At 36.9% G+C, this 16,071-nt stretch overlaps 1 protein-coding gene across 2 annotated transcripts; it reads left to right on the top strand.

The window, feature by feature from the left end:
* Positions 1 to 3,318: 3,318 nt before the first annotated feature.
* LOC142338397 (uncharacterized) lies at positions 3,319 to 9,446 on the top strand. Of its 2 annotated transcripts, none has more exons than XM_075388152.1 (3): positions 3,319 to 3,584; positions 8,560 to 8,739; positions 9,072 to 9,446. In XM_075388152.1, exons 1-3 carry the CDS (start codon positions 3,472 to 3,474, stop codon positions 9,190 to 9,192), a joined length of 414 nt encoding a protein of 137 aa, XP_075244267.1. In that variant the 5' UTR covers positions 3,319 to 3,471; the 3' UTR covers positions 9,193 to 9,446. The 2 variants fall into 2 exon arrangements, with proteins under 2 accessions (XP_075244267.1, XP_075244268.1); XM_075388153.1 differs by having other exon boundaries at positions 8,560 to 8,724.
* Positions 9,447 to 16,071: the final 6,625 nt, after the last annotated feature.

Consider the following 16,071-nt stretch of genomic DNA (forward strand, 5'->3'; position numbering starts at 1 on the left):
ACAGCAGCACAACAAAAGTGTTTGTACAAAAGTTTGTAAAAAAGTGTAGAGGTTCTGCTTTCTTGCAATAGCTTAGAAATCCTATTTTTCCTCAACAATTTTTTCTTCCAAAAACAGATTTTGGAACCGTGCCTTGATTTGGAAAACATCGGACATAGAACAACTGCAACGCTAAAGGAAACTTAAGCCTTAAAGATAAAATTGCTTGACTGGTTTCACTATCCATCATTGCACAATGTTCAAATACACTACGAGAAATGCAAAATTTCTTGCTGCTCAGATTGATAGAAGCACCACACAAAAATTAATTTTGCATCCCAAATTTAGATTTTCTATCTTCTGTTAATGCTAAAGAAGAACTTTTTAATTCCATTGGGCTTTGCCAGTTTTTTTTGTAAGTTGATTTGTTGCTAATGTTTGTAGCAAAAAAAAATCCTGATGATGAAGAAATGTTGTAGAACCGGAAATGATACTCTTGTTTAAAATGGGTAACTTGAAACAAAAGAGGTGCAACCAAAATAATTGAAACTTAAAGCTAAGACTCAAGATAGATAACGACCTACCCCCTTTCCAATGCCGACCAGCAAATCCACGGCGTTATCATCTTGGCGGATTCATTGCCCTATTAGTGATTACACTCAAAGTCATCTTGCAGGATACTAGCATGGGATGATCTCTTGTCAGATGGGAAACAGATATCAATAAAGTCTTGGATAGGGAAACATCTAAATGTTCCAGCAATAGCAATGCCACAATGTTTTGTTTCTGCGAACGAGCCATCTCCAATAAACCAGTTACAGTGCTTCTGTGATGTCTCACGGCTGGCTTATTTAGCAGTCATATACATCAGATCTCAGTCAGCTAACACCATTTCAACTATGTTTGTTTTAGCTAGAGCTAGAGCTGCGCTACTAAAGCAAATGAGCATCCCGAAACTTGAGTTGCAAGCAGCAGTGCTAGGGTACAGACTATTCTATTTGTGTTCAAGCAGTTAACCCTACCAGTTATCTCAAAACACTTTTGGAGCGATAGTGAAGCTGTCCTTGACTGGATCAAAGCAAAGACAAATTGAAAACATTTATTGCCATTAGAGTACAAGAGATTTGCAACAACACAGACGCCTCTAAGTGGCAGCATATCAGCGGAAAACGCCGCCAGTTTTCCTTAGTGATCCCAAAAGGCGTTGGAAGAAATCTCTGAGTAACAAGGAAGAGACGAAAAACACAACGGAAACTCCAAACGATGAATGTTTTATTGACGTCAACAGATTCTCAAAGTGAACGAAGTTAATGCGCTCTGTGGCTTTTGCCATAAGGTTCAAAAAGAATCTCAGATCAAAACAAAGAGGCAAACTAAAACTCGACGACATTAACGAAGCCCGAATTTATCTCTTCAGAAAATTGCATGAGACGTTTTTCAACAACGCCATCAAAGACATGAAACAACACAGACCTTTGTCAAAGAAAGATCGTCTGCAATAGTTGTCCTCTTTCTTTGAAAGTGGACTTCTTCGAGTTGGTGGCAGAACAAAAAAAAGCTCGCTACCTTTTTGATGCCAAGCACCGCATTATTCTGGACTATAAAGAGCACAGCAATCAACTCTACATACAGAAAAGCCACAAAATTTGTGTGCACACTGGAGCTGAATACACCCCGCAACTATATACAACAGAGATGCCACATTCTTAGAATGAGAAACTTCTTGAGGAATTTGGCCTTCAAATGTTTCGACTGTCGTCGCTTCCGAGCACAGGGACTACAGCCACCGATAGCTGACCTGCCAGACGTCCGTTTCCAGGAAACGCAGTCACCAGTCACCTTCACTAATGTAGGCGTGGACTACATTGGATTATTTGCCGATATCCATCGTGATGCAGAATTGCAGTCTGTCGAATAGAAGCTCAACCCCCCCCCCTTCTGATCCTCACTTCGGTGGGGTGTGAGAGAGACTCGTTCAATTTGTCAAACGAGCTCTTCTCTCGATCCTCGGTTCTACGAAACTCACCCCAGATGTCTTTGTCACGATCGTCGGCAAAACCGAGTGTCTTGTCAATTCGCATCCACACACCCACGTGCGAAGCAACTACTACGACGATAACCCACTTACCCCAAACCACTTCTGGCTTGGAAAGCCCTTTTGAGATGTTCCTGGAGCCGTTTTCAACGAGACACTTACATTGAAGAATTCGGCTTCGACACAGGTGAAGCAGAGACTTCAGAAGATTTGGAAGAGGCTGCTAACCGAGCATGTTCTTTCGCTGAAAAAACGACAGAAGTAGACATCTCGCAAAGCAGTTTTGGAAGTGGATGATGTTGTTTGGCTTCTCGAGGTGTTTACAGTCAGAGGCCGCTGGGACGAGTTACACGGAAATTCACCGGCCCCGACAACATAGCTAGGTCATGCGAGATTAAGACCACTTTAGGAAAATCAACTTGATCGGCAGTTAAACTTATGCATGTGTACACCAAACCCACGGCCAGATTAGGGTTAGGTTTTGCGGGCCTGGATGATGTTTGTGCAAAAGAATAACTTTTTACGATCATTGGTTTTTACCGCCTTTTTGTAAGTTGATTTGTTGGCAATATTTGTAACTAGAAAAGTCATGACGATGGCGAAATGTTGTAAAACCGGAAATGATAGTCCTGCTTAAAATGTGTAAATTGAAACAGGACATGTGCAACAAAAATAATTGAAACTTAAAGCTAAGACTCAACATAGATAACGACCTACCCCCTTTCCTATGCGGACCAGCGGTATCAGCTTCTTTGATATGCAAAATCTAATGTTTGTAAAATAGATGGAAAATTCAGTAATCACTGATTATACAGATCTAATCTCTTTTTGATTTTCCTAAAGAGAAAAATTGAAAGCAAACACCCACGAAAAGCAATTTTAAAGAGCGCCAGTAATATACTAAACTAACGGAGTTCCGATGCAAAGATTTTCTATTTATCATACTTTTCTCAGAGTACTCTTAGAAAACGGCAAAGTCTGTAGAGTACCATTAGACCTAGGTACTGTTTGGTTAGAGGACTGATAAACTTTTTTAAATGGGTGGTCTAATGAGATTTTAACTGATTTAACCTTGAGTTCTCAGTTTTTATTGTTTCGTTGCGAGGTAAGAAGTGAGAAAGAAACTTAGCTCAGGTCTACTTATTGAGGGCAACCCATTCGCAGGTATGGAATTGGGACAAGCTATAATATTGACCCTAAATATTTTAGTGACGCCCTTTATTGTTGTGCTTTGCTGGTACCCAGAGATCTAGTGCAACTTGGCAACAATCTACAGAGCGGCAGTATACCTGAGGTAACTAAATTTTTTACTCGTAACTCGAAGCCTAGAAGTTGGGTTTTTGACCTAACACAACAAAAGCAAAAAAAATCAGCTCAAATTTGATATAATATCAGTATCCTGTAAATATCAGACTTATTCAAAACTTTTCCTTCAATTTAATCCAAACTTAAAGAAGATGACTTTCTGTTACGACAATAGTCACTGTTATGGCTACCCGGGATATGGACGTTGTCACAATGACGACATGTTACTACTTGCTGCTATGACCGCAAACAATCAACATTACGGGTACCAAACTTGAAATAATGTCCAAAACTCTGGCATTTTTTCAGGAAAAATGCTCAAAACACATGTTTTTTATCAGTATGATTGTTTCTGATTTTGTACATATGAAATCACAATTCTTGACTGTTTTTTTGGGGGAAGAATAACCGTGTTGGAGACGTTTATGAAGTTAAAAAAATGTCCGATTTCGACAGGTAATTTTAGATTGACCGTCTTTGACCAGTATATTTAAGTATTGACAGGTTATTTTCAAATAATCTGAAAAAAATAAGAGGTATGTTGTCGGCGCAATTCTTGAATTTTTCATCCAAAATAATGAAAAATGGGATCCTTTCTATTTACAGTCTGTAACAGGAGTGTATAAAGTATTGGGAGGGCACAAACGGCAAAGAACCGAATGAGCGTTTTTAGGTACAAAAAACGGTCAATTATAAAAAATACAACTGAATTACTTTAAGAGGGCAACATCAGCAACAGTTCTGGACAGACGTATTCCAATTCCAGAGCAGACTTTCAATTTTGTTTTATTGAACGGAACTTGCTCAATTTAATTTGAATTTTGCAGATCATAAGGTAGTGACAGACGGAAAACAGTTGGTCCTGACCGGCCCAGACTGCAAGCGTTTGTACATACAGCAGTTGCATAATTTATATACATACAGCAAGCGTCTGTGTCCGGACCGTCCCAGACGGAAAAATCTTATGTCCAGACTTTCGAGCGTTCACCAGACTTTCATGCGTCAAGTTCAAAATTTGTCAAACTCGATTCGTCAAATAATTTGTCCGTTCATGTTTAGACTTTCGTGCGTCACCAGACTTTTGTGTTTTTTTAACAGATTGTGCGAGTTTATTTTCAGACCAGCGGATTTTCATGTTTCGACTTTCGTGCATCCAAAACCCAACATTTGGGCGTTAATCTCCAGACTTTTGTGCGTTCAAACATACTGCAATAACTACATGCAGATTTCATGCTTGAACTTAGCATAAATTCATTCAATTTGTATAGACATACTAAAAATTTTCAACTAGCTAATTGAGTTTTAAAACAGCTTGGATTTGTTTTCATTTGGGTTTTCAGCTTTGAATTTGTTTTCTGCTTGGATTGGTTTTAAAGGCATGGATTTGTTTTCTTCAGCATCAATTACTTTCTTTAACTCAAGATGAAAAACGCAAAAGTCTGAGTGCAATCATTTTCGCAACCAAAGTATCCGAGCAAAGTCAAGAGATAATCAGCCTAATCAGGCAAAAGAAAAAGAGAAGTAGGCAACCAAAACATGCAAATGATGACACTTTGTATCGATTGAGAAGGTAGGTCATTTTCCTGCAAAGAAAAATTAGAATGGCATTCAATTCGAAAGAAAGAAGACAAAACAGAAAATTCATTCACACATTGAAACAATCAGGAAATAAGGGGTTCTGGAGAGCAATTAAAGCCATCATCAGCGATAAACAACAGTCAAGCGTATGACATTTAGAAAAAAACCTTTAAGGACAAAATTGATGTAGCTGACCATGAAAAAAGTGAAATGTTTTAAAGCCTACTGATTGATTAATGAAAGAACAACAACACAAAAATAGGGATTTGAAGTAGTATTTTCATGAGACAGAAGGAAACACAAAATTTCTATTGGAATCCGATCCAAACAAAATAACTGAAGCCAGTTTCCTAAACATAGAAGAGTTCAATAAAAATTTTGAAGCATTTCAGTGAATCATGTCCCGGGCCAGACAAAAAAGCTATTAACTACTGAAGGCGCAACCAAAAAAACTTTAACGCTTTCATACTCATAATTATTCGGGCACAATCAACAATTTTTACGTGCCATGCCTATTGAAATATTCACAAGAAACAATGCTTCCAAAAACCTCTAAACGACAGGAAGGAAGCAGAAAATTACAGACCAATTAGCCTTACCATTTTCCTTACAAGGATCAGTGAAACTTGTGTCGAAAATCTTATCCTAAACCACTGTAAAGCAAACAAACTCTTTGGACAACAACAAAGTGCATTCAGTGCAAACAGATGCACAACTGATACGACTGATACTCCCAATGTAATGCTCCCAATATGCTCTTGAATAAGCATATAGATGGAGCTTACTAATGGTCAGAAATGGTGGGACTTGTCTGCTTTGATATAGAAAAAACTTTTGATGCAGTCTGGAGAACAGGGCTGATTGACAACTTAACAAAATCAGTATTCAGAAGAAAATCATCAAATTAGTGAAATTTTTCCTCTCCCAAAGAAACGTTTACGTCTCACCAACAGCTGGGGTCCCCCATGGTAACGTTGGGGCGCCTATATTATTCTTAATTCATGTCACTGACATTCCTGAAACTCCGGCGCACATTTCCCAAATCGCAGATGACTCTGTTTCATATTACAAGTCAACGTCCTGTTAGTAAAAAAAAAATTCAATTTTTACTTAACAAACTCATAAAATGGCGTGATAGGCTCAAAATTAAACTAGATACCGCCAAAACAGAGTACATTTCTTTCAGTAACCCTTGACTGACACAAGATTTCATCAAGCGCGCACAAAAGAACAAATCTGAATCTATTTTACGTCTTAAGAAAAGAAGAGGCAGGGTCCAAAGAACAACTGCAAAAGCACATGGGACTTCCTGATTGGGTAGGCTACCTGAAAATCAAGCCTTCTGTTTTCTTCTTTTTACTGATTTAAACATCAGTGATCTCCGTCTAAGACCCAAAAGAAACCCTTGGATCAAAGTCATGATCAAACCTAGGTTCAGGAAGCTTCTTCGATCTTTTCGAATCAGAAAGTCCCCGCCGTTTCCTAGTCTTTAAAATACGCTTCTGACGCTTCGAAGCTCTGTGAGCTTCCGGCAGACCATCCGGTATCAACCCTTCAAACAGAGGAAGTTTCTTTGGGGCAATCTTCCAGGGATCCTTGGCTCCGTCGCCAAAGCTTTTGAGATGAATCACCCGTTTCATGCAGTGAGGAAACTTCTCTTGAGGAGGACTCTCGAGAGTTTTGTGCACAAATTTTTGGTTATTCTCCTCAAGCGTGAAAAAACTCAGCATTCGTATAAAATAGGACACAAGTCGAAACCGGCAAACTTTGGCATCAATGATTATAAAGTTTCTTAATTACCTATAAAAAGTTCGATTCAAAACTTGAGACAAGTTCAGTAGCCATAAACTTGAATGAATATCGTACCGTAAAGGTAATTTTCCAGCAAAAACGTCTATATATTGGTGCAACACATCAGTATACGAAATGAAAAACACAGCGGGAGTTCGATCCCCCAACGCAACGCAGCTTTCTTGAGTAAACAGACATAACTGATTGATGCTGAGCCCTTCTTCTAGTTTTTTTCTTTCTCATTCATTCTATCTTTCTGTCATTTCCCAGACAAAATAACTGACAAAAATAACAACTGCAAACGTTGCTTGCCAGAAGTACACAACGACAAGTAATTGCAATTAGGAAAAGCCGGTAAAAATCCCACACGGTGTTTAAAATGGCTTCGTACCCCAGTAACAGTGTAGAAATTAGAGCCAGTGTCCCAAACTCAAACGCAAACTAACAACTTCTTGAAAATGCTATTGTAAAAAACCTGATTGTTAATGGTTGTACATGAAATTCTCCAGAATGAGTGCAATCATTTTGGCGTCCAACAAATTTCTATTTGTTTTTTAAATAACTCAAGTGAGTTTTGTCTTTCTGCTCTCAAGGCAGCCACTTGATTAAAGAGTGCTCGAACAAATGAAACTTTCCCTATAATTTGACAACTAAAAAACGTGCAAATCTCTCCTGCTCACATTGCCTCTCTTTGAGTAACCATTTTGAAATTTGATTTCATTTTAATTTAACAGTGATGAAAGCACTGTGTAAGGACACTGCTCGTGCATTTAAGCAATAAGACTGTATTTCGCTATAAAATAGTTAGGATAATTTATATATGCTGTCAAATCAGCCCATCTGCTTAAATCTTCTAAAAATATATAAAATGATTCAGTTCCTATATATTTTTGTTGAAAAATATTAATAGTCGTCTTCAACCTCTTTACAAAAACAAAATTGTTAATGATTAATAGTGTGCAGTTGTCACTCCTGTGAAAAAGTGATCAACGTCATCGATGTTAACTTCCAATAGATATTGGTAATTTTTGTGTTTTCAATACTGCAATCAGTCGGGAGAAATCGAGGCAATACAATTTAACTTATACAATTTTTCTGTTGTTCTAAACTGGCAACCGACTATCCTAAAAAATGTTCAAAGATCTGTGATTCCGTCAAAATCATTTTTTTAATTGAATCGGAGGAAACTTTATTTTAGTAACAAAGCTGCCAGACATCTAAAAATTTCTTCGAATCCTGTTCCAGAAATCCGTGCTCTCTAATTGCTTCCAATCAAGCTTGGTCGAAACTTTGAGAAACTTGGAGAAAATGGCCCAAACTTCGACATCTGTTTGGACCATTTTTTTTAACTCTGGTGCGTTCTTGTGACTATCCAAAAGCTAAAAATTATGGGCTGAGATGTAGCCATGTATTTTTTTTTGTTTTGGAACCTCGTTCTGTCAGATTCTCTGGTAACATTAAACGTTTTTGTGTTCCTGATGGTCAAAAATTACCTCTGTTTCAACAAACTCAATAACATTCCAACCAGACATTAAAACTTAGGCCTTGCAAATCCATGACAACCACAGCATTCCAAACAGTTTTAAAGTAAATACTGGTCTTCCTGTTGTTATGTCTGCTTGGGGTAATCCTTAAAGCTTCTAATGGTCTTAACTAAGGCCACCCAGCATAAGGTCGGCAACCCAAGACAGGCTTGGGCATGACTAATTTGGATAGCGGACAAGGGATCGTGGGCGACGGAGCTTATAATCTGGACAATTTTTTGGCCGACCATCCAAGTCCCTCTGACCAAACTTTTCTTGGGTCTCTTACCTCTTTCTGGGCCTGCATCGTCGAGTAAAATTAAAAGTATACGAATTTGGGTTTTTCAGCAATGGTCCAGCCCCCTACTACTCTAACCCTGACATCCCGAACCCGACCTCCTATCCCAACTACACAACAGCTAGGACTAGGGGAGGAGCAGGTTTTAGTAATGCTAGATACCCCAGGGAAACTGAGGCTCAGAGAAGGCGACCACCCAGATCTCCGTCACCGAGGTCTGGAATACAACAGTCAGGCATCGCATTACTATTTATTACTTATTTAGACAGTGATTCTGGTAAAACTACAATAAATTGACAAGGAAAACAATAAATTGACTTATTTATGCCCCCACCACGGTCTCATAGGGTTTCGGTACTAAACATTGCATTCCAATTGTGTATATCGTCAACTCCTTATCACTGTATACGAAGAGCATTCTTCAAAACGGGACTAAGATTTTCCTAAGGCATTGCGAAAAATTAAACTTTTTTCCTAAGGCGTCAATTTGAATAGACGTGAGTCTTCAATTTCAGTTTTTTTTCGTAATTGTGTACTTTTGAAATCATGACTTCTATTACAGGGGGCGCAGCCCTAGGCAGAAAAAGAAGGGTGGCAAGCGTAGTCCTAATTGGCAGCATCGAACAAGACAAAAGGAAGCAGAGAGGAAAAGAAAAAACAGACGTCGACCAAATACACGCTAGATAGGAAGTGTGATTGGCGATATAAAAATTCAGACTGTTTGTAGGTTTGAATTGGAATTTATATAAGAGTGGAGTGAATTTACTCTTTTTTGCTCCGTTTGTGATGGGGGGGGTGGTAGGAAATCAAAATCCATTTTGCTTCCTGAGCCAATTCCTTCCTGGAGACGGTCGTAAATGTGTGTTAAACTACAGAAAACAATTGAATATTTGAATATGTTTATAACCTATACAGACAAAATAAAGCATTCCAAGTAGTTGTCATTGATCTTCCAGAAACATATATTAGCTAAATTGATTTCATATTCAATTTGTCACAGACGAAATGTATTCAGATGGCTCCCCACACTACAGTCCCCATTTAAAATCAGCTTTGATCAGACTTCCTTAATCAGTTCTGATTCAATGAATTTGGTCTTGATCAGTATTCTATCAGAGCTCTGATCATGTCACTTTTTTAGGCTTGGCTTGTCTTAAATCACATCATTTTGAGTGGCTTGCCTATAAAACTCACCAAAATGGAAAAAAAAAACGCAAAAAAGCGATTACTTCCTCAAAGTTCACTTGACAGTGAATTTAAAAAATCTGATATCGCTCAAGGATACCCGACATGGCCACTTATTTGTGACCATGCAAAACATTTTAGTATCAGAGTGACTATAAGGGATATTTTAAGTTGGTATATGCTCAAATCAGAAATAGCTTGGTTAGATCAACAATTTTCTCGTAAACACTTCTTTTTAATTGCTCTCAAACGAAGTTTGTAGCAATTATATTAGTCCTGTCGGTCTTTTTATGCGAGTTTTCACTTGACTGACTTTTTGTCTTCAAAACGGGATAAATAGGTAGCACCCAGTGAGCATTAACTGCTCTTGGAGCCTTTCAGCTCTGTATCAGCTCAAACTGTTTTGAAGTCCTATAATTATGGTGTGAAGAGCGGTTCTTAAAGGTTGAAGACTCCCCCCCAATTTTGACACCCCACACTATTGCCCCCCACCGCGCTGTTGCCGCCCACCCGACTGTTGCCATCCCAACATTTCAGCTTCGCGAATTTTTGCATTTTTTTTAAGAAACTTTCAAATTTTTTCATGGATTTTAAAATTTTTGTCAGTTTTTAGGTTTATCCAGCCTCAAGAGCCAAGGAGCTTCTTCTAGTGCTTGATGATAGGTTACTGTATAGTTTCTAGACGTAATGGAAGTTTTTTCAAGATTTTAACATCACGAATTTTAGCATTTTTTCATTTTTTTAAATTTGTTGTCATTATTCAAGATTTTTCAGCCACTCTGATTCAGAAAACCTGCTAAAAGTTTGATAATATGTGGCTGCATAGTTTTTGGTGGTAATGGAATGGTTTTCAACTTTTTAATATCACAAATTTTATCGATTTGTTTTATAAAACTTGCAAGACATTTTTTGTCACTCTATAGGTTTATCTAGCCTCAAGAGCCAAAGAACCTCCTCTAGAGTTTGATAACAATTTTTTCTATAGTTTCTAGATCCAATCAAAAAATTTTCAAGATTTCAACATTTGGCGAGTATTAGCATTTTTTTTTTTTTGAAAAGTTTTTGGCAGTCTTCATGTTTTCTGAAATTGTTTGTCTATTTTTAGGTGTTTCCGGCCTCAAGAGCCAAGAAATCTCCTTCGAGATTTGATAGTAACATGATGCTTAGTTTCTTGAGTTAATGGAAGGGTTATCATTATTTTAATGACTCGAGTTTCAGAAATTTTTTCACAAATTTTAATTTGGAAAATTTTTAAAAATTATTATCATGTTCCAAGTGTTTGGATCGTTGTGAGGCAGTGAAACTGTTTATGGCGTGAAATAGGCATACTGGATATTCTCCTGAGACAATGGAATGGTGTTCTGAAGATATTAATGTCAGGAAGTTTAGCAAAATTTTTGTTAAAATTTGCAATTGTTTTAAAAAGTTTTGAAAATTTTTGTCGTTTTCTGAGTTTAACGATCATTACTGGCCAACGAAGCTTTCTAAGTCTTGCAGATGGGTTACATCAAAAATATCCAGAGACGAAAATTGTTTTTGAACATTTTATTTACTGCAAATTTTGGAAAATTTTCTCTTGAATTTTGCACTTTCAGTTTTTTTTTCTATATGATTTATTTACAAACAAGTCTAGAAAACTTAAAGTTGTAGATTCGAACCTCATCATGGAACAAGTTCTTAGCTCTCTCTCGTTCTCTCTGTGTTTGCTGGCGTTTCTTTACTTCTCTTTCTCGCTCACGTTTAATCTCGCACTCTCTCTCTCTCTCTCTCTCTCCTTAACTCTTTTGTTGATGCCACACTTCAGCGGCTGTTATGTGGCGTGATGTCATCGTCTACTATCCTAATCCCAGGCCCCTTCAATCAAGCCAAAGCTAAACTCACTAAACAGTGGCTAGGTAATGACGAAGCCAAACGCTCGCCGGTCGTTTGAGAGCAATTCGTCCCGGCAATTAGTCGGTTAGGTTTACCATTTTTAGCTAAAAATAAATAATTTCTTCTCGAAACTTTACTTTGATTTTTAAGTGCACAATAATCAAGACTTGTCAAGTCTAGGTCAAGACCTGATTCAAGTCCCGACAAGCCTTGTTCGAGACATGACTCAAGACTTGCTAAGTCTTGGTCAAGGCATGAGTTAGACCTGACAAGTCTTGAGCAGGTCCTGACAGGTTTTCACAAGCCTTAAGACTTGAAAAAGACGTGATCAGTACTGACTTGTCACAAGACGCGTATTTCACTGGAGAAGTACTGACCAAGATTTGTTACGGGTTGCCAGAAAAAGTTTTGACATACAAGGATTGAACACTTTCGTAATCTAATAAGCAATAAAATTCTCAGAAAAAAAATACTTGCCGCACGATTTTTGGGCCTGCTATATAGGTTGCCTCACTAAATTTTATATGTTTGGAAGTGCCTCTAATTAGATCCGTTTTTTGCTTAGAATAAATTATATACGAAGAATATTGATACAGGAAAACAGTTATGACGGTGCTACACAAATTAGCGATAAAAAAAGGGCTGTGGTATAAGATTCATTGAAAATACATTAGGAGACATAAATTGCCCTCACTTAACTCCCCCTCCCCCGGGTACTTCACACTGCATTTCATCGCCTTTCGCCTCCTTCTACCCGTAAACCTGCAAACTCTTCCTACCTCGTCTCCCGCTCGCAGTGGCGTCCCTGAGAAAAGCTAACCCCGCTTTACCCCACACTGTAGCCAACTGCTGACGAAGCGAATCGCCCGCCAGTCGTTTGAGTCCGTTTTGATATTTTATATCTATCTATCCTTCTGGTATAAGAAAACTCCCTCTCTCTTCTTTTTTATTCATACCACGGCGTTTGTGTTGCCAAAGTCCGAAAACCTCTAACGAGCGTCATCTATTAAAATATCGCGATTATCTTGGGCAAAATTTTTTTTCACTTAAAGTAAATCAAAAACCCAAGTTCTGTACCCAAAAGTCACAAGTTATGTGAACTCAAGAAAACGTTAAAAAAAGTTTGCAAAATTCCCAAACTTTCATTCAATGAATCCTGTCTTAGATTTCATAGTTGAATAAATCGACTGAAAAAGTATTACTTTTTGCTGCTTTCTGTTTCATCAATAACGTTAAAAACAAATGTTACCGATACTAAGTTTCGTTTAACGAGCTTCTTCTTTGCAAAATAAAAACATTTTTTTTTGAAATGATGAGATAAATATTTGACATAATTAAAATTCCTTTTTTTCTCCACTTCATAATTATTGCCAAAAATTATCTTTATATATCGAGTAGACCTTCTCCATTTGCATTTCTCCATTCAACTTCCGTATAATTCCGCAAAATGGGGGACAAGTAGTTCGTTTCTTTCCACAGAGGACCCGTGTTAAATTTTGCGATAGCGCTTACGAAAAATTAATCGTAAGTCTTCTCAAAACAGAGTGTGCACCAAAAGTCTACTCAGAAATGCAAAGTTATCAGCCAGCAAGTTTTGGCTGCAAACAACTACACGAAATTCGTTGCCTATTCTTCAAATTTCTTTCAATCGGTGCAAATATATGCTCTTAATAAGTTTCTAAAAACTACCTTCACTTAAAAGTACAGTTTAAGCGCTCTGAATTTTGAATGATTTCAGTTTCGTTGGCTAATTTTTTACAGCAACTCTTATAGACTGATTACAGATTCATGTTTTGTTCTGTCTCAATCGACTGAATTCAATTTCCTAACTTACATAACAAGGTTCACCTCAATTTATAATGACAGTTAAGTGTTTCCTTTTGTCCGCTCATTCAAAATTGGTCAAGAGCTGCTCATATTCTAATACAGCTCCTAGATTTGATTAAAAACGCCTTTTTGTCAAGTGCAAAATAAATATAAACTGAATATAACAACAAAGTAATAGTAGAAAAAGTCTTTGGTAAAGTTTTTGACTGAAGACGAGATTTATGTGTCCGAAAATCAAACAAAGATGGGGACAAAAATGTTTTGAAAAATAAACTTTTCCTGTTGTTGCCTAAAAACATACAATTATCAGAACAGTGATCGGAATACTGGATCACAATTTTCATATACAAGTTCACTATGATTTGTAGTGAACATCGATAAAAGTCCCACGTAAAATTTACGCAAATTCGTAATAGATATTCTATTACAAAACCTAGAGATAGTTTTACCTATGACTTAGAGTGCTCTTGTCTTTTTTTATTTAATTACCTCAGTACTTAATACAACCCGCAGTTATGAAGCCAGTGCCATTTTATAGTATGTCATTATCTAGAATAAAGCTTTGTTATGTGTGTTGGAATTAACATTTTACACCAAATTATGTTAATAGTCATATTATTAAAAAACGAATACATTTTTCAGAACGAATTATGTACCAAAAAATAAATCTGAAATGAAAGTTACAAGAAACAAGTTTTTGGCCGAAAATTATTTGCCTATTCTTTCCGCCTGTCCATTCCGCTCAATTTATCGCTCTTCGTGGTTTTCAAAAATTTACAATGTTTTGAAAGTACATTTTCAGCTTTCTGAATTCTAAAATATTTTTAGTGGGCCGGTTTTAATAAACTTTTCACATCGCCTCTTGTACAGAGTACTGGTTGAAAAATTAAGACCCTTTTTAATTCTTTCGACTAACTTCACTTTTATCACTTTAATATTAAATTGCACAAAAATTTATGCTCTCCAAATGCCACTTTTCGAAAGTTCAGCAGTTTTTTCCGCACATTTAAAAATGTTCACGACCTGCTGATATTCTATAACAGCTGCCACCATTGATTAAAAAACGCATTTTTTTCAAATGCAAAAGATTTATAAACTGACTAAGATAACAAATTAAGACATGAAAGTCCTCAGAAAGATTTCCGAGTGACCATGGGGTCTCACTCTCCTTAAGTCCATAAAAGGTTGGGACGAGTTGACTTTCATGCCATTAATATGAAAGACTTAACATCAAGTTTTTGCAACTAAGCTTGATCGCTTTCTATTTGTAGTGTGTCTTTAGAACTAAACGTTCTACGTTATTGCATAAAAGACAGACTATTATCAAAACGCTGACAGAAGCACCGGATCAAATAGTTCACGCTTTAAGTTTTTATATTCAACAGCGATATAAGTCTCACGTCAAATCTATTCGATTTGAGAACGGATTTTCTAATTTCACAATACAAAAATACAGTTTACTTATGGAGGAACAGTTCACCTGGTTATTTCAGTTAGAACACCCGAGTACTTGAGTACTTTTTGGCAACAGGAAATTAAGAAGCACGTTCCATTACATAGTAAGTTATAAATTAGAATTGTGGCACGTTTGCATGGGTAATTTGTGTGGCCATTAATATTTTCCCAAAAATTTGAACATAACCGACTAACGTCGGGTGAAATGCTCTCAAACGATCGGTTAGCTCCTCCAGTAGCTGGCCATAGTTTGGTGATGCTAGCTTTAGCTTAATTGAAGGGGCAAGTTTATTGAGTGCGTCATATAAAATATCAAGCAATTAACTGCATTAAAAAAGACCAACAAAACTAATGTAACTGCTACAAACTTTGAAAGCAATTAATAAAATTCCTATTACTACCAATCGATTTGATGTAGAGTAAGTCACGACCCACAAAATATGCTTCTGCTATTGGAAATTTTCCATATCCGTTTTCGCTTTTCTGTTAGATTACATGTGTTACCTTACAAAAACATAACTTCTTGCTGGAAATGTTTTGGCAATTAAAGTTTAATGATTGTTTCCCTAGTCTAGAAATAGAGTTTTTGAAAGGCAGTCATTGACCAATTTAGGGCATTAAAAGACTATCCTCGACAGATTTGTTGTTTGAAAAGAATTTTCTAGACGTTGCCTGATGTCCTCGACTTCGTCTGGAACTGAAACAACCGTCCTTGAAGTTAAACCTCTCTAGTTACATAATAAAATTTGTTCTGGAAATCGATTGGAGAATAAAGTGCCTGAATTTGGCATGATGATAAAACGTGTCCCGGACAAAAAATATTTTACATGTATTTTCATGTTTTGCAATTTAGAAAAACCCACAATCTATTAAAAATCTGTTTCGTTCTTATTTCTGAAAAAATATAATTTATAAATTGGAACGGCTAAAATGAATAACGCCATATTTTCATCCTTGCTTATGTGAAGAAGACTACTACAGTTAAATTCCCACATCTTCACTCAATCAACTATCGTGATAATATAGTCTAGCTGTGATAAAAATTTTATCTTAAGAACCGCAAAATTTCTAGTTTTTTAGTAGTTTTTCTGCTATATTATAGGTTGGACTGATCTGGTGCAAAACTGTTTGGTCTTGCACCGGTACTGCTTCTGTATGTACAAAAAGCAGAACAAAAATAAAAACTTCCAGTTTTGCGTAGAAAACAGTCTTGTGAAAAGACT

The sequence above is a fragment of the Convolutriloba macropyga genome, chromosome 4 (assembly GCF_964194025.1).
Source record: "Convolutriloba macropyga chromosome 4, txConMacr16.3, whole genome shotgun sequence".
Lineage (NCBI taxonomy): Eukaryota > Metazoa > Xenacoelomorpha > Acoela > Convolutidae > Convolutriloba > Convolutriloba macropyga.